The sequence below is a fragment of the Ailuropoda melanoleuca genome, chromosome 14, assembly GCF_002007445.2.
Source record: "Ailuropoda melanoleuca isolate Jingjing chromosome 14, ASM200744v2, whole genome shotgun sequence".
Taxonomy (NCBI): Eukaryota; Metazoa; Chordata; class Mammalia; order Carnivora; family Ursidae; genus Ailuropoda; species Ailuropoda melanoleuca.
In genome coordinates this window covers 44,060,350-44,078,462 of record NC_048231.1, presented here as the reverse complement: position 1 = coordinate 44,078,462, position 18,113 = coordinate 44,060,350, and the positions used below count along the sequence as shown (strand labels likewise).

At 48.1% G+C, this 18,113-nt stretch overlaps 1 protein-coding gene across 6 annotated transcripts in view; it reads left to right on the top strand.

The window, feature by feature from the left end:
* Nucleotides 1-3,934: 3,934 nt before the first annotated feature.
* Nucleotides 3,935-18,113, top strand: part of KLHL22 (kelch like family member 22) — a 33,472-nt gene continuing 19,293 nt past the window's right edge. For 2 of the 6 annotated variants that reach the window (XR_004620199.1, XM_034642490.1), the window contains exons 1-3: nt 3,935-4,253; nt 5,342-5,607; nt 15,701-15,866. Coding sequence is in view for 5 of the 6 variants with exons in the window: in XM_034642490.1 (XP_034498381.1) it covers nt 4,230-4,253; nt 5,342-5,607; nt 15,701-15,866 (456 nt within the window). In the remaining variant the exon portion in view is untranslated. Of the gene's footprint in view, nt 4,254-5,341; nt 5,608-14,755; nt 14,937-15,700; nt 15,867-16,300; nt 16,553-18,113 lie in introns of those variants that run through there. The other 4 variants (XM_019801102.2, XM_002920603.4, XM_034642491.1 and 1 more) reach the window with 4 other exon arrangements.

The window sequence follows — 18,113 nt, the reverse complement described above, 5'->3', positions numbered from 1 at the left end:
GGGGGCGCGGCGGGCGGGACCCCCGGGCGCGGCTGGGCGGGGAGCTGGCGCTAGCAGAGATACTGGGCCTCGGCGCGGCTGCGGGGCCCGCCGGCCTCCTAGCCCTTGGGCTGGCCTGTCGCCCGTGGCGGGACTGAGCGCGGCCTTCCCAGCCGCGACCCTCTGTGCTGTGCGCGGGCGGGTCCTGCAACAGGCGGGTGGGGCGGGGCCGGGCTGCCACCACCTGGTGTGACCTTGGACCTCGGTCTTTGAGCCTCAGTTTCCCCAGCAGCTCACCGGGTCGGGGGGCTCGCGGGCTGCAGCCGTGGGAGTCCAACCTCGCCAGCTCGCGCGGTTTCCAAAGAGAAGCTGGAGATCGCGCTGTCATTGCAAAATCTCCGGGTCCCGAAGCGTCGGCCGCGATTTCTGACTACTTCCAACCTTGGGCGGGCCGGAGTCTGGGGGGTTGCCATCACCTTATGCCTAGGGCCCTTTTCGCGCCGGGCTTCCGTGAGGCGGGGCCTGGGCCGCAGGTTTGGCGCGCCAAGATGCCCCAACTCAAGCTTTCTGGATGGAAGACTCATTCCAGAGCTCGTTCGAGTTGGCACTCCTGTGATGGCTCCCCATTCTGGAAATTAGTACCTGCTCCTTCCTCTCCTTTTCCCAACTGTCCCTTTTCCCTTTGTTGTAGACCTTGCTTCAGTGCTGCCAAGAATTTGGGTTCGTTGAAGGCAGACAATGTTTTGGGGGGCTTCAGAGGACTGAGGGGTGCCTGCTCAGTAAATGGTGTTGAGTTGAAAATTCTTCAAAAATACTTTTGACTCTGTCATCCATGAGTTCATAAAAAATCATTTTACGTCCTTCAGTTTGTACCTACTTGGGACATAAAGCTTCCTTCCTGCTCCCTTCAAAAGCTTTGAACAGCACAGAATGGAGGGGCCTTGCTTGTGATGAGTAGAACAGAAATGTTATGGAGCTGGAGGGAACTCAATCTAGGGAAAGACTTCATGATAGAGTAATCCCTGTAAAATGAATAGGAGAAAGAAGGTGCCACCAAGTGAGCTCCCAAGAACATTCATGGGAAAGGAATCACAAAAGAAGGGTTGCATTTGACTTAATTTTTAATTTTTTGAAATTTTGTTAATTACCAAAACGCAGTTGCAGTGTGAAATGCTGTTTTTCATCTAACCATTGGTGGGCTAGATAGTGGTTGGAACTAGGTTCTCATACTTTGCTGGTGGGACAGTAAATTAGTATAACCTCTAATGGAGGGCAATTTGGCAATATGCATTCAAATGACAAACATTAAAATTAGTATGATCCAGCAGTTATGTATCTAGACAGTTTTCCTCAGATAACTGCTGCATATGTGGTATATCTAAATGACTTTCAGTGTGTAACTGTTTGCAAAAGCAAACAGTTGGAGGAAACCCAGATATCTCTGTGAAAAGGATTGGTTAGTTAATGTGGTTATCCATACAGTGGACTGTGGGAAGGATATTAAGTTTTTATATGCAAAAGTTAATGAAGGGGGGAAATGGTGTAGATTTACAGATGTGCCTTTGAATCTGTAGGTGCCCCCTACCAGAGAAGGTGGAATTGTGGGAGAGGATCTGGTTGGGGCATAAGTGGAAGGAAAACTTAAGTTTCATAACCTACCTTTCTGTGCCTTTCGAATTTGAATGTGAACATATTAAAAAATAAGTTTGAGAATTTGGTTTTTAAATATTTCATACTAACGGAAAAGTTACCACCTCTCTCTATCTGATCCTAATGTTTTGTCTTCTTTGTTTTTGTTTGTTTGTTTGTTTTGAAGAAATAAAACATTCCCTTTTTCCTTCCTGGAGAAAATCATGATCCTGAATTCCTTTAATGTGCCCATGCTATGTTCTACTGTAACGCCTATCTATAAGCAAAATTGGACGGTATTTTGTTGTGTGATTTCAAACTTTTTTGTATTATACGTATTCTGCAGTGTGCTTTTTTTCCCCCCTGTGCGTGGCTTTGAGATTTCTGCACATTGATGACCATAGCTTGAGTTCTAGTTTGCCCATATTAACTGTTGTCTAGTATTCTGTTGGCTCACAGTGTTGCAGCATTCATTCCTCTGAGGATGGACATTTTGGTCGTGGCCAGTGCTTGCTTTATGAACAAGGCTGTGATGCATGGTCTTGAATATGTTGCACTCTGAACTGTGCTCCTGCAGAGCAGGGAATTGGTTCGTTTTCTTCACACCACTCTCAGCACCTAGCTTAGCTCCCTAAATTGTGCTTGATAAATGTGCTTTGCTTGCCCAAGGAGGCAGTCTTCTCCTACTGTATTCTGTACTCTATAGTAAGTGTAGCTGCCACGGATTCCTTCCCAAAGGGGCAAAAGTGCTAATGTGGGGTGTGGACCCACCACTGATTGATGTCTGTCGGAGCAGTCAGTCCCCGCTGCCACCCTTAGAGAAGGAAGCCCTCTCGACTCCCTGGTGGTCATGGTAGTGAGGAGGACGCTTAGATTTGGAGATAATGAGCTAAGTGCTCAGAGTCATGTGGTTACAAGCGGTACAAACAGTCATGGAGTTTTGCGATGTGGGTGAGATAAAGCCCTAGCTGGTGAGTAGATAGACCAGCTTCAGTGATGGAGCATGCCTGTTGTGTCCTTGATACAGCGACAGAGGGAGAAGTGATCGAACTAGACCTCGACCAATATGAGGTTATAAAGAGGTCTAGGTGGGAGTCTGATGGTGTTTAGAGGATGACGGGTATCCCTTTTGGTCTAAGGGCTAGTAAGAGGGTACAGGGGAAAGGAACGTTTTGAGCCAGATCATGGGGAGACCCAAGCGGAAAGCAGTAGGGAGCCACTGCTTGGGAAGCCAGGCTTCTGGGCATTTGGGGACCCCCTGCGGCCTGAGCAGAGGAGCTGGGGGGGATGGGACAGGAGGAGGAAAACCAGTTGGGAGTGTCATTGCTGTGGTCTGACCCAGAGTGGTGGCCATGGAGAATAAGTGGATGGGCATCTGAGATGGGAGAGAATGAATCAGAACTAGAGGGTCTGATAGACACAGGTATAAAAAGGAAAAGAGATCATTGAAACTATGAGGTTTCTGATGTGGAAACCGTGGCTGTATGAATAAGGAAACTAGACCAGTGGGGAAGGGTGTGGCTGGATTAGGCATCAAGCTGGAGGTGCATTTGGGAATATAGGGTAGATTCTTGGGAAAGAGGGGTGGGCTGAGGTAGAGTGTGTTGGCTGAAGGGATCAGAAAAGAGAGCGTTGCCATGGGGCAGAGTTTCAAATCAAGAGAGGTAGTTAATGGGGGCTACCCCTTGGCCCCGGCTGTCTGTGTGTGAGCCAGTCCAGGGTGCGGACGAAGCAGTGGGTAGGTGGGTGAAGGTCCCAAATCCAGGAGGCACACTGAGGGGCCAGCACAGAGAGGAATGGAGCATGTTGGATGGGAAGCAGCAGAAAGTCCAAAGCAATCAGGTGTGCTCCTGAGCTGTTGTGGTGAGGACAGAGGCCTCTTCTTTTTGGCAAGGTTTTTTTGTTTGTTCGTGTGTTTAAACAGGCTCCACGCCCAGCGTGGAGCCCAATGCGGGGCTTGACCTCTCGACCCTGAAATCAAGACCTGAGCTGAGATCAAGAGTCAGATGCTTGGGGCGCCTGGGTGGCACAGCGGTTGAGCGTCTGCCTTCGGCTCAGGGCGTGATCCCGGCGTTCCGGGATCGAGCCCCACGTCAGGCTCCTCTGCTGGGAGCCTGCTTCTTCCTCTCCCACTCCCCCTGCTTGTGTTCCCTCTCTCACTGACTGTATCTCTGTCAAATAAATCAATAAAATCNAAAAAAATTTTAAAAAAAAAAAAAAAAAAAAGAGTCAGATGCTTAACCAACTGAGCCACCCAGACGCCCCAGTTTGGCAAGTTTTATAGTAGAATCTATTTTTCTCCCCCCCTCTTTTTTTTAAATTTTAAGAGGGCTCCACACCCAGGATGGAGCTTGAACTCACAACCCTGAGATTAAGAGTCCCATGCTCTACTGACTGAATTAGCGAGGTGCCCCTTTCATTTTTTTCTCTTAAAGATACAATAGAGGGAATTGGAGAAGGAACTAATTTGGGAGAGGGGATAGTGGAATGGCCATAGGTGGTGAAGGCAGATGTTCACAGGCAGTGTGGCAGGTGACACCTGGCTGGGTGACAGTGCTGTGGCTACAGTGCTTAGCTAAGGCCCAGAGTGCAGTTGCAGGACTGGCTCCCCCTGACTCAGAATGCACGGCCAAAGTGTGTTTAAGGTAGGTTTGTTTTACCGATTGGGTTTCTGAGGCTTCAACTCAAATCATTGTGCATGTTTTAAATGTACTCAATTATTACAAAGTAACCTGGAGCTAAAAACATGCTGCAGATGATCTTGAATACACCAGCTCTAGTTGAAATTACTGCGCTTGACTCTCAGAATCTTGGTAAAAGAAGACAGGTCCTGGACCCTCCCCTGGGTCTCCTGGCCAGCACTCAGGTCTGTTGTCATTGTTATGCATCCATTCCTGTGTGTGGGAACCCAGTTTTGTTCTCTCTCTCTTTTTAATTATTTATTTATTTTTTATTTATTTTTAAGATTTTATTTATTTATTTATTTGACGAGGAGGAGAGAAAGAGAACAAGCAGGGGGAGTGGCAGAGGGAGAGGGAGAAGCAGGCTCCCCCTGAGCAGGGAGCCCAACTCGGGGCTCAATCCCAGGACCCTGGGATCATGACCCGAGCTGAAGGCAGACGCTTAACTGACTGAGCCACCCAGGCACCCCTTTCTCTCTCTCTAAGTAAACTCTGTTCCCAGTGTGGGGCTCGAACTCACCACCTGGAGATTAAGAGCCGCGTGCTCTACCAGCTGAGCCAGCCAGGTTTTGTTTTGTTCTTTCTCAATGGGAGAGAGGAAGAGCTGTTGAGAACCTGGTCTGTGCTGGTGCTTTATATTCATCGTTTACCAATTTTAGATTTCCCCAACAGGCGGGGTGTTTTTATTTCCCTTTTTTCATTTGAGGAACCCGAGACTCAGGTTGGTCATGTGGTGAATCCATGGGAGGGCCGGGGCCCCAACCAAGGTCAGTCTGTCTCCAGAACCCTTCTGTGTCCCAGAGACGTTAAAGGAGATAAAATTTAATGAAGAATTTTGGCGATGAAGGGACATAGGTTTTCAGGAGGGAGTCCCCAAGTTTAGGGAAGCAGTGGGAGGGGAGAGGGAATTTGTGGGTTTTAGACACAGGGGAAGCACAGGTGAGCTGGTGGGAGGAACAGAAGTGCCGTGAGCGGCACGTGCCACTGGGCCAGTCTGTGTGCTGCGTGGTGTTGCTTCCCTGGCTTACTCCCTGTCCCCTCTGTCTTGCCAGCTGACAGCCGCAGCGGTGAGGTCTGGTGTGGTGGTCAGGATGGCGGAGGAGCAGGAGTTCACCCAGCTGTGCAAGTTGCCTGTGCAGCCCTCACACCCACATTGTGTCAACAACACCTACCGGAGTGCACAGCACTCCCAGGCCTTGCTCCGGGGGCTGCTGGCTCTCCGGGACAGTGGCATCCTCTTTGATGTTGTCCTGGTGGTGGAGGGGAGACACATTGAGGCCCATCGAATCCTGCTGGCTGCGTCCTGTGATTACTTCAGGTGAGTTACATGCACATGTTCTCACAAGTAAAGTAACACAGGTAATCCTGGTTCCACTAGGTGCTTGTGTTGGCACCACAGTGACCGGGTGGGAGGAACCAGTGGGAGGAACCACCTCCCACTGCTTGTTGTAGTGACTCACCAACACTGAGCGGGACTGAGGGGTCTTTGAATCTGTTTTTCTTTTTTTACTTTATTTTTTTTTTAAACATTTTATTTATTTGAGAGAGAGTGAGAGAGAGAGAGAGCAGAGCACAAGCCAGGGGAAGGGCAGAGGGAGAGGGAAGAGCAGACTCCCTGCTGAGCAGGGAGCCTGACACGGGGCTTGATCCCAGGGATCATGACCTGAGTTGAAGGCAGACGCTTAACTGACTGAGCCACCCAGGCGCACTTGAATCTGTTTTTCTTTCAGCTCTTCTGGGACATGTTCTCTCCCCCCCCCACCCTTTTTTTTTAAGTTTATTTACTTACTTATTTTTAAGTAATCTCTAGCCATTGTGGGTAGGGCTGGAATTCACAACCCTGAGATCAAGAGTGGCATGCTCTTCCGAGCCAGCCAGCCTCCCCCCTTTTTTCCTATTTTTTTAAAAGACAACACGCTTGACTTTACTTTTCCTTTTGGATTTTATAAAATGAATTTTCTGTATCTTGGTATAAAACAGATTTTCTTTCTATTTATTCTGGTTTCCCCAGCATTTCATTTTGAGAAATTTCAAATCTGTGGAAAGTTGAAAGAATGATATTACGAACACCTGAATAACAGTTGTTAACATTTTGCCATATTTCCTTTCTCTTCACACACAAAGACATATACACACCTTTTTTAAGATATTGGCACTTTATGCCTTAGTCTTTCAGTGCCCCCCCATGCCCCCCAGTGGTATTCTTATAATGCTAACTGGAAGCCTGGATGAGCCTTGTGGGTGCTGAGGCCAAGGCCGGGTGGTCAGTTGTGTATACACATTGTACACACAGCCATGTGATGTGTGAAGTTGTGCCTTTTGTGCCCCTTCCCTGGCCCACACCTTCTCATCTTTTTTTCTTTTTTTGGTTAAGATTGTATTTATTTGAGAGAAAGCAAGTGTGCATGAGACAAGGGAGGGGCAGAGGGACAAGCAGATTCCCTGCTGAGCACAGAGCCCCACACAGCCCAGTCTCAGGACCCCAAGATCATGACCCTAGCAGAAGTCAATTGTTCAACCGACTGAGACACCCAGGCGTCCCATACCTTCTCATCTTGAGTGCCTAAGCCTCTGACTTTCCTCCCTGCCCCCCACCGTGGATTCTTGGTCCCTTGGGGTTTCTGTGGCCTCCTTCATCCCAGCCACTGGCATATTGGGAAGAATTGGTGCTGCTACCCTCCTTGTACCCTGGTGAGAGGAGGCTCAGGAATGAGCCTCAGCCATGGCCACCTGATTCCCATTCCAGCTCTGATTCTGTTTCATTGTTTCATCTTCAAGTATTGGTTATAGTCCTCAGTTTGTTACTTTTTGTTCTTTTTTTTTTTTTAAGATTTTATTTATTTGAGAGAGAGGGAGTATGGGGGGGGGGGGGAAGTGGGAGGGGAGGGGCAGAGGGGGAAGGAGAGAAAATCTGAAGCGGACTACACTCAGCATAGACCCTGATGTGGGGCTCAGTCCCACGACCGCGAGATCATGACCTGAGCCAAAACCAAGAGTTGGATGCTTAACCTACTGAGCCACTCAGGCTCCCCTGTTTGTTTTTTAAGTAATCTCTATTCCCAGCATGAGGCTGGAACTCATGACCCTGAGGTCAAGAGTTGCACGCTCCACTGACTGAGCCAGTCAGGCACCCCAGTTCTCATTTTTTGATTTTAGGAACTATCAAGTGAAATATTTCTTCATGGTATAAGTACCTCCTGTTCTCCAGAAGGTGGTTATACAGAGTATGACCAGTGCTGGCCTAGGACAGATATGGCCAGGCTTTCTTGCCTGTACTTCTGCCGTCACTCAGCAGTGCTGCTCTTCTCTGCCTTTCCTGCCCTGCAGTGTTATCTTCTGGGTCCAGCTGAGGTGCCTCTTCCTCTGGGTAGCTTTCTCTAGTTGTCCTGTACCCTTTCCCAGCCTCTGGCTCTCAGGGCTGGCTCCTCCCTGCAGGAGGCCGCTGACCCCTTGGGGATGGAGAGCTGCCTGGCCCTGGATCACCCTTGTCGGGAGGCACCCTCTGCAGAAATCCTCCTTTGGTGTGTGCTCTGTGCAAGGTTTAGGGATTGACTAAACCGTGCATCTTGGGTCTTGTTTTTGATTTGTAATGACTGTCTACTGTACTAATCTTCTGGCTCCCATGGCCCTCTCCTGCTTTGCCCTGTCTACTTCTCCTGTGCTGGTTCCTGTGCTCCCCACCCCTATGTGTCAGGTGGCACAAGTGTTCTGTCCTATGTGTGGCAGCCTCCCTAGGTCTTATATCTCTCCCTCAGTTTTCATACTATGAATTATAAGGCAGTCACTTATATTCAACTCAGTGCCTGTGATTTTGAAAATTTGGATTACATTGATGATTTTGTAGAAAGTGTATATTGACAGAACTTCACTCCTAAAAAGAAAGTTATATTCTCCACAAAAACACGAGGACCAGGGGCGCCTGGGTGGCACAGCAGTTAAGCATCTGCCTTCGGCTCAGGGCGTGATCCTGGCGTTGTGGGATCGAGCCCCACATCAGGGCTCTTCCGCTATGAGCCTGCTTCTTCCTCTCCCACTCCCCCTGCTTGTGTTCCCTCTCTCGCTGGCTGTCTCTATCTCTGTCGAATAAATAAATAAAATCTTAAAAAAATAAAAAATAAAGTATTTAAAAAAAAAAAAAACACGAGGCCCAGATGTGTCCGGGGAGTTGTACCTTTTATGAACAGACTCTAATGCCATTTAAACTTTCAGAGCAGATAAAGAAAAAAGTCTCCAAAAGATTTTTTCCTTAAGATTTTATTCATTTATTTGACAGCACGGGAAGGGGGAGTGGTGGAAGGAGAGGGAGAAGCAGACTCCCCGCTGATCAGGGAGCCAAGGATGAGGGGCTTGATCTCAGGACCCTGGGATCATGACCTGAGCCAAAGGCAGACACTTAACCAACTAAGCCACCCAGGCATCCCTCCAAAAAATTTTTTTTAAAGATTGTATTTCTTCATTTATTGAGCAAGTGAGAGAAAGCACGAGTTATAGGGGGAGGAGCAGAGGGAGAGGGACAAGCAAACTCTGTGCTGAGCACCGAGCCTGCTGGGGGTTTGTTTCCATTACCCCAAGATCCTGAGTTTGAAATCAGGAGTCAGACACTTAACAGACTGAGGCATCCAGGTGCCCCCGTGAGTTTCTAAATTTTTTAAAGAGAGTTACGTAACATTGGCATCAAAATTGGACAGATAGCCAACACACAAGAAAATTGCAGTTCGTTTGTGATTGACAGTATGGAGTCTTCAGCGAGATCTCTCGGTGCAGAGCTCTGCGGCAGCACCATCCCTGTCCCTAATGCATTACAAAGCAGCAGACCGTAGCCCAGGGGGGGCTTTGTTCCCTGTTGTTCACTCAAAGGGGACCTTGCCTGTAGCGCTTTACAGATATCAGTATCCATTTCTGGAGCTAAAATGCTTTTTTTTTTTTTTTTAAGGATTTTATTTATTTATCTTTGAGAGAGTATGCGCATGCAAGTGCACAAGCAGGGGGAGCGGCAGGCAGAGTGAGAAGCAGGCTCACCGCTGAGCAGGGAGCCTGATGCGGGACTCAATCCTAGGACCCTGGGATCATGACCTGAGCTGAAGGCAGATGCTTCACCGACTGAGCCACCCAGGTGTCCCTAAAATACTTTTTGAATTGGTGAAAAAAAGTTGAAGGCACCAGTTTACCCCTGCCCTCCCACATCATCTCCCCATCTCACCGCCCACACCATGGTAACTATTTTCAAAAGTTCCTCTTTGTCCATACACTGTTGCTTTTTGCAGCTACTAGTCCAGAGTACTGAAACCCCCAAAGCCCTGAAATATGAAAGTTGTTTTATTTTGGTTTTTTGTTCCACTGTGTTGCTAAAACTTCATTAAGTGTATTCAGGTTATCTCCTAGAGCTGTTTTTTGTTAGTTGGTAGCTGTCCAGTCATTAATTTTGTGGGGGGATGGGGAAAGCTGGGTTCTCCCACATTGCCATTTTTTCCATGAGTTTTTATTTTTGTTTTTTAAATTTTGGTACAAGTCTATTAAACTATAAAACCTGCCCTAAACTGATGTGAGGCTAATTTTATGTTTATCCTATTTAGTGTATGTCTTTTACATTTTGCTTTGGAAATACTAAGGAGTCTGGATGTGAGGTACTGACCCAGACCCTGCATGGGTGTGACATCATACACGACATGGGTGCCGTGTTTCTCCAGTGGACACCTTTTGAATTCTGAGACATACTTGGCCTCCAGAGTTTGGACCAGGGATTTGGGGGCCTGAACAAGCTGATGTAGGGAATGTTCCCCACTGTACCTCAGAGGGTGCTCACTGGACATCTGGTTATGGTACCCTAGCGGCAGAGGCGGCCCTCATTCTGCAGTTTTCTGTGTTGTTCATGCCCTCCACTTACTTTGTTGGTGCCCTGCTGTGATTTTAAACACATGATAAGATTTACCATCTTAACCATTTTTAAGTGTACAGCTGAGTAGTATTAAGTGTGTTCATGCTGTTGCGGAAGGGGTCTCCAGAACTTTCTCATCTTCCAAAACTGAAACTCTGTGCCCATTAAACAACAACTCTCTATACCCCTCCTTTTGGCTCCTGGTGACCACCATTCCACTTTCTGTTTCCATGAATTTGACTACTCTAGGAACATTTTATAAGTGAAATCATATATATTTGTCCTTCTGTGACTGGTTTCTTTCACTTAACATAATGTCCTCAGGGTTCATCCATGTTGTAGCATGTGTCAGAATTTCCTTCCTCTTTAAGGCTGAACAGTATCCCGCTGTGTGAATAGACCATTTTGTGAACATGGGTGTTTATATATCTTCTTGAGATCCTGCTTTCAGTTCTTCTGGGTATATACCCAGAAGTGGAATTGCTGGGTTATATGTTAATTCTGTATTGAATTGAGGAGCGTCTATACTGTTCTCCGCAGTAGCTGCCACCATTTCACATTCCCGCCAGCAGTGCACAAGGGTTCCATTATCTCTGTATTCTCACTAACACGTGTTATTTTCTGTTTTTTTGTTTGTGTGTGTGTGTGTGTAGGTTTTTTTTTTTTTTTTTTTTTTTTTTTTGGGTAGTGGCCATCCTAATGGTTATGAAGTATGGACATCATTTTTTTCTTTCTTTCTTTTCTTTTCTTTTTTCTTTTTTTTTTAAAGATTTATTTATTTTAGAGAGAGGAGCACATGGGGCACACGGGTAGAGTCTCAGGCACACTCCACGCTGAGCACAGAGTCCGACACGGGGCTTGATATCACACCCTGAAGTCACAGCCTGAGCTGAAATCAAGAGTTGGATGCTTCATTGACTGCACCACTCAGGCACTCCTGGACATCATTTTAAAAGTTTTTCCCCTTTTAAGTTTTTATTTTCTCATAACTTCAATGTTACAGAAAAGTAGTAAGACTATGATAAAGAATTAGGCATCCGTTTTTGGTTAAAAACAACAAAAACAAAAGGAGTGGATATATATTTTATTTTTCTTTCAACCTTTTTTCCTCCCTCTTATATTGAAGGATGTCAGGGACGCCTGGGTGGCTCAGTTGGTTCGGCTCAGGTCATGATCTCAGGGTCCTGGGATCGAGTCCCAAGTTGGGTTCACTGCCCAGTGGTGAGCCTGCTTGTCCCTCTCCCTACTCTTGTGCTCTTGCTCTCTCTCTCCCTCATCAATAAATAAGTAAATGCTTAAAAAAAAAAAAGATGTCAATTGTATAGAAAAGCTGAAAGATCAGTGTAATGAACAACCTTGCCCTTCACCTAGATTCATCAGCTAGCATTTTGCATATTCGCTTCAGAATAAGTTGAGGATATAACAGCTTATCTGGAAATACTTCACTGCACTTCCAAGGATAAGAGCTGTCTGTAGGGGCACCTGGGTGGCTCAGTCGTTAAGCATCTGCCTTGGGCTCAGGGCATGATCCCGGCGTTCTGGGATCGAGCCCCACATCAGGCTCCTCCGCTGGGAGCCTGCTTCTTCCTCTCCCACTGCTTGTGTTCCCTCTCTCGCTGGCTGTCTCTCTCTCTCTGTCGAATAAATAAATAAAATCTTTTAAAAAAAAAGCCTTCTGTAATATATCTGTAATAACATTATAAATCTAAGGACATTTATAGTCCTTCCATAATTTTATCTTATATGGAGTCCATATTCAAATTTTCCTAATTGTCCCCAAAATGTCTTCTATCTCCTTCCTTCTTCCCCTCTCCATTCTGGATTCCGTCAAGGTCCACACATTGCATGGACACCCCAAAGAGTGAGTCCATGTACCACAGAGCACAGGAAGGCACCCTGAGGGGGGTGTCTAGTAGTAAACGTAATGTGTGAGTGCCAGGTCTGTGAGAGGCTGGCTTGTGAGATGGAAGAGCCCATCATGTCCATCGCAGGGATGCTAGCTGTCTCTCCATCAGTCTATATGTGTAATGCATTCTCAATAAAAATACCAGAAGACTTTATGGGGGGGTGGGAGGATTGCACAAACTGATTCTAAAGTCCAAATTTTCAAAAGCAAGCAATGGCCAGGAAATTATTGAGAAGGTAATAAAAGGAGACTGGTTCTACCCTGTGGTCACACGTGTTACGGAGCTGCAGGAATCCAAACTGCTTCTGGTGCCTGAGGAGATATGGGAACATTATTGGGAAAGGAGTGACTTTGAACACAGACACAAGCCTGACAGGAGCTTGGTGTTTTATTAAAGATGGCATCCCAGGTGGGGAAGGTGATAACGGGGTGTCCCTCTCAAAAAATAAAGTTGCCCCTTGTCTCACACGTTGTACCAAAATAAACTTCAGGTGGAACGATTTGTTGTTGTTAAATGATCCTTTATTGAAATATTTTCCTTTGTAGTTCTTAACTAGCTGGCCATTCCAGTACACCTCTGTTGATGTCACCTATGGTGTCATGAGGGTGGCGGCCAAAGGCATTGCAGGCCACAGACTGGGTAGTCTTCAGGATCACTTTAATGGTTCCGGAGAATAGAATAAGTTCTCTGGCTAAAAACGCTGCCGCATCTATCAGGCAGTGTTGATACTCTCATCAAAAGTGATGGTTCCACTGTGCTTAATGTTTTTCTGCTTCTTTCTGTCTCTTGGTGGTTCCTTGAGGGGTTTGATAATCAGGGCAGAGGTAAAAGGTACCACTTGAATCTAGGCCTGTCTGTTCTGTGTTTGTTTGTTTGTTTTAAATTTTAAGTAGGTTCCAAGCCCAGCCTGGGACTCTAACTCACAACCCTGAGATCAAGACCTGGGCGCTTAACCACCTGAGCCACCCAGGCATCTTGGGGCCTGTCTGTTCTGAATGGTCAGTTTCACTGTAATCCTCAGACCCTTCCAATCACTGGTTGCCATGGTGATGTCATCACTAACCTTTTTTGGAGACAGCCCCAGGGGGCTAGTCTTAGGGGCCAGGGCAGACATGGCACCGACTTCCCCACCAGCGCACCTCAGGTGTAAGACTTTGATCTCATTAGGGTCAGACTGGGGGAAGCAGCATGGGGGGAGGCGGCTGGTGTCCTATGAACCTGGATTCAGGATGACCAAAGAGAGCTGCACCTCAAGTGGATCAGCAATTTTTCTTTTTTTTAAGTAGGCTCCACACCCAATGTGGGGCTTGAACTCAGGGCTCTGAGGTCAAGATTCGCATGCTCTACCAACTGAGCCAGCCAGGGTACCCCAATCAACAATTAAAAAAACTATAGAGGATAGCATGGGAAAAAAATTTTTTTAAGATTTATTTATTTATTTATTTGAGAGAGTGCGCTCACAAGCATTCAAGCGGGGGGTTGGTTACAAGGGGCAGAGGGAAAGGGAAAGAGAGAATCCTAAGCAGGTTTCATGCTCAGCACAGAGCTCGACATGGGGGCTTGATATCACAACCCCGAGATCATGACTGAGCCGAAACCAAGAGTCTGATTCTCAACTGACTGAGCCACCCCGGCACCCCGGAGAAATGTTTTTTAATGTTACCTCAGAGAGAAAAGCCTTCCTAAGTCTGGCATAAAACTTACAGGCAAAAAAGAAAATGAGAAATTTGCATTCAAAACAGACAAACTTCTGCATGGCAAAAAGCATCGTCAAATCAAAAGATCTGAGGGAGGAAAAAAATTTCAACTCGTTCGAGAAAGGGCAGATTTTGTCAAATTGACAAGACAGAGTCTAATAGAAATTGGACAAAGAATATGGACTGTTCAAAAAAGAGTAGAGAAATGGCCCTTTAAAGGGTGCCTGGCTAGCTCAGTTGGGTCTCGGTTGGATCTCAGGGTCATGAGATTGAGCCCCACGTCGGGTTCTGTGCTGAGCGTAGAGCCTGCTTGGGATTCTCCCTCCCTTTTCTTTCTAAGGAACAAAGATAGGCAACCTAAGTGTGTTGCAGCCGCAGGTTAAATCAACCATGACAGCCTTTACAGGAAGAGGGGCAGCCCTATGTATAGCAGTAAGGAGCTGTTTCCAAGATGCATCGTTAAGTCAAAATGTAGAGTATTAGGTACATGGACTGCCTTTGGGTGTAGTGCTGCCCTGGGAAGGGGAACTGCTGGCCTGGAGCGGAGCAGAGGAGGGAGGGGAAGAGCGAAACTTTCACCCTGGTGTATATTTAAAGTCTGGCACTGCTATATATATTACCTAGTTGAAAAATAAACAGAATGTAAAAATAGCTACTCTGTCCTCTCTACGTGGCTGTCATATTTCAGCCCTGCCACCTCCCCCGATGACCAGCCGCTTTCCCCCTGAACAGCTAATTAACTGGCTTCCCTGGGATGCCTCAGGGGCATCTCACTGATGGTGACTCCGACCTCACTCTCTGACCCCGTTCCTCCCAAGTTCCTGTCAGTCCAGCTAACCCAGCCAAGGGCGCGGGTTCCTCCAGTGCTCTCCTAGATTCAGTCCTTCAGCATGTTGCCTCTGCCACCGGGCCCTCCCCAGGCGCACAGGAACCCTCTTGCCTGAAAAGTCTGCTCACACCACCCTCCTGTGTAAAATTCCCCAACAGCGCTTCATTGTGCTTGGATTTCAATCCTGACTCAGTTTTCACCTGGGAGAAGCAGGCTCTGGCCCTGTCTCACCTGCTCACTTCCTCCTTGCGCTGGCCTTGCTGTCTTGTGTACTGAACTCATCCCTGCCCCAGGACTTGAGCTCCTGTCTCCGCCGTCTGGAATGCCATCCACTGGCTGGTGAGGTGCCACCCAACCCCGTCGCGGCCTGTCCTTGCTCCTTATCACAGTCCACTAGCTCCCCCTCTCCCAGCTGGGCGCTCCTAGATCCGATGCCTTGTTGTGCTTCTTTCTAGCATTTCCTCACTCAGAAATGCCTTGTTCTTTACTTGCTCTCCTCCCTAGCATCAAACTCCTTGTAAGTAGGAGTCTTAACTACTTTCTTGACTATTAATCCTCTGACCCTGAATGGTACTTGGCATTTAGTTTTTCAGTATATTTTGGATGAAATGACTTTTATGACTTGTTTGCCATTTATTTATTCATCCATTCATTCATGACATGCTCTGGGCTGCTGCTGTGATCCAGGAAGTATATTGTGGATGCAGCAGGAAGCAAGCCAGACGTTGTCCTTGGCTCCAAGAGGCTCAGGTGCCACACCCTGCAGCACGTGAAACGCAGACAGTGATTTCTAGGATGGCTGTCCAAACCTGATCAGGAGCTGGTGGGCACCTTCTGTGGCTAGACTCAGAGCACAGAGCGAACCAGCGTTCTGTTGCACATCACTGCTGGGTGATGCTCCCTGCTCCCTCTCACTCTCTGCGGCCTGGGCTGGTGTCCTGATTGATACAGATTTGCTCATCATGGGGCTTGAACTCATGACCCTGAGATCAAGACCTGAGCTGAGATCAAGAGTTGGACGCTTAACAGACTGAGCCACCCAGGCGCCCTTCTAATTCATAAAGATTGATATGACAGCACTGTTTCATGTTTTTACTTTGCAGAGGAATGTTTGCTGGGGGATTGAAGGAGATGGAGCAGGAAGAGGTCCTGATCCACGGCGTGTCCTACAATGCCATGTGCCAAATTCTGCATTTCATTTATACCTCTGAGTTGGAGCTCAGCCTCAGCAATGTCCAGGAGACGCTGGTCGCCGCCTGCCAGCTGCAGGTGAGGCTGCCCTTGCTCCAGCAAGGCAGACCCAAACCCAGGGGGTGAGCCCCAGGTGTCTGGTGGGCAGTAGCATGAGGGGGATCAGAGGCGAGGATACCAGGCAGCAAAGGAGACTGCAGGTAGGGCAGAGGCTCTAGGGTGTTGCACGGCTCAGCCAGCCCTGGGCGCCAAACCACAGCTGCTCCAGACGCCTCCAGGCCCAGGCTTCTCTGCCCTCTGCTCTTCTGCTGGTTCCTTTCCTTCTGCCTGGGTCTCCCCACCCCGGAGAAGATCCCTCATGTAAACATGGGGGCCAACCCCGAGGCAGGTGTGTGGCATCCCACGTGCCCTGGTGTCTGATGAAGCTGAGCTGTCCCCACAGCTGCGCAGGCCTTTTCGCTCATCCACTTGGCCTCTTCAGTCTCTTTGAACCTACTTTCCTTTTTGTCATTGAATTTTGAATACTTGTTTTCCTACAGAACTCAGAAAGTTTTCTGAGGCGTTGACAGCGTGACTTACGTTTTGGAAGGCTGTGTTACCTCGGTGCGTCGGTGCAGTCACTCAAGGGCTGGGCCTACACGTGCCTTTGCTTTCAGGAGCTGTTGTCAGATGGTCTCATCTGGCTGAAGAGACGTCTCATCTTACATTTGTTGAAAATGAAAATGAAATACTATGCTGAATTCATTATCCTGACCTTTTTTCAGGTCAGAACACGTTTGGGGCCATCAAAAAAAACCTCAAGTCAGGAAAACCAACCTGTTCAGGGGTGTTCGGGGCCCCAGCAGTTCCTGCGCCGTCCCTCTCAGATGGGCAGGGGAGGTACTTGGCCTGTGCTTGTTGGGTTGGTTTGACCGTGGCTCACCGTATGCAGTGAGTAGTTGGAGTTGAGCCAGTGTTCCTGAGCACTTCAGCACTTTCTGAGGCCATTGTGGGGGCAGCATGGGATGGGGAGCCCCTGCTTTACCTTGAGCAGCCCAGGGGATTTTATTTTTAACATAGTGGGCTTCTATGCAGTGTTGTTTTTAAAGCAAGTGTTACTTGGTATAACAGTTCCAAGTCCATAGGCCCACGAAGGTCATGTTTGTTCATGTAGCCAGTACCACATGCTCCCCACATGCTGTGCCTTGCACTAGCTCAGGGTCAGACCATTGGTGGTGTCCCCAGAGACCTGGGTCTGAATCCCAACAAGACTGTCACACAGGGTAACCCCCAGCAAGGGTTCCTTTCTCCGAGCCTCTCCTGGGGCTCCTGCACTGGGCAGACCTGGGGTGATTCCTCTGCGAGTGTCCCTAGCAGAGGGCCCCCTGCCGTGACAATGAGGATGGGAAGGAGAGGGTGACACGGTCCCTGGGTTCTTCAGGAGCTGCTTCTCATGCCCACTGAGGGCTGTTTGCTCTCACTTCCTCCCCAGAACCTGGTCCTCAGTGTCCTGGCCCACGACAGATCAGAAGTAGTATTTTAGGAAGACGAGGCAAAGCAGAAGTGCCTGCCGAGGGAGAAAATGGGTAGTTGAGTGAAGACTTTCAGGACCTAACAGAGCCCTATGGGGGTGTTCCATCTGGGGCAGACACATGCCTGGCACTTTGCAGGTTTCCATTGAGTGCTTAGCTAATGACCTGGCAAGCACGGAGTATCTTTGGAATGAGAAAAAAATAAAGATAAAAAGATTTTAAACGTTTATTTATAAGCTTCACATACCAGCAGAATTACTGTATGTGTACTGGTTAATTTGTTGATGATGAGTGAGGTATTCCCATTTTTAGAGCAATTTCAAAATCCTGTTTTTCTAAACAACTTAGCAATGTCTGGGCCACTTTCCCTAGAGCCCTCCTCTCTGTCTCCTTCACCCTGCCAGGCTCGGATTGTCTAATCATGGGATGGCCTCTAAGCCTGTGGCTCACTTCTCAGCTCCCACCTCAGCACTATTCTGTCTTGCCCTCTTTTCAACCCACCAGTTCTTCTGCATGATGGGAAAAGGGCAGGTGTCAGCCATCTGGGACCCCTGTGCTAGCCAGAGTCATGCAGGCCTCTGCCCAGGCAGGATGGCCTCCAGCCTTTCAAGAACTGTGTGGGGTTCCCAGGAAGGGTGCTGGGTGAGCATCTGAAATGCCCTACTGGCAGTTCTTAGCTCGTGGGTGGTTCAGGGCCCTGCTCCTGGGGTGGGGAGTGGGTTCCCTGGGGCTGCAGGCTGCAGCTGCGGGGGTTGTGACAGGAGAAGAGAGCTGGATGTCTCGTAGAAAGCCTGGGCTCCCAGGTGCCTTCCAG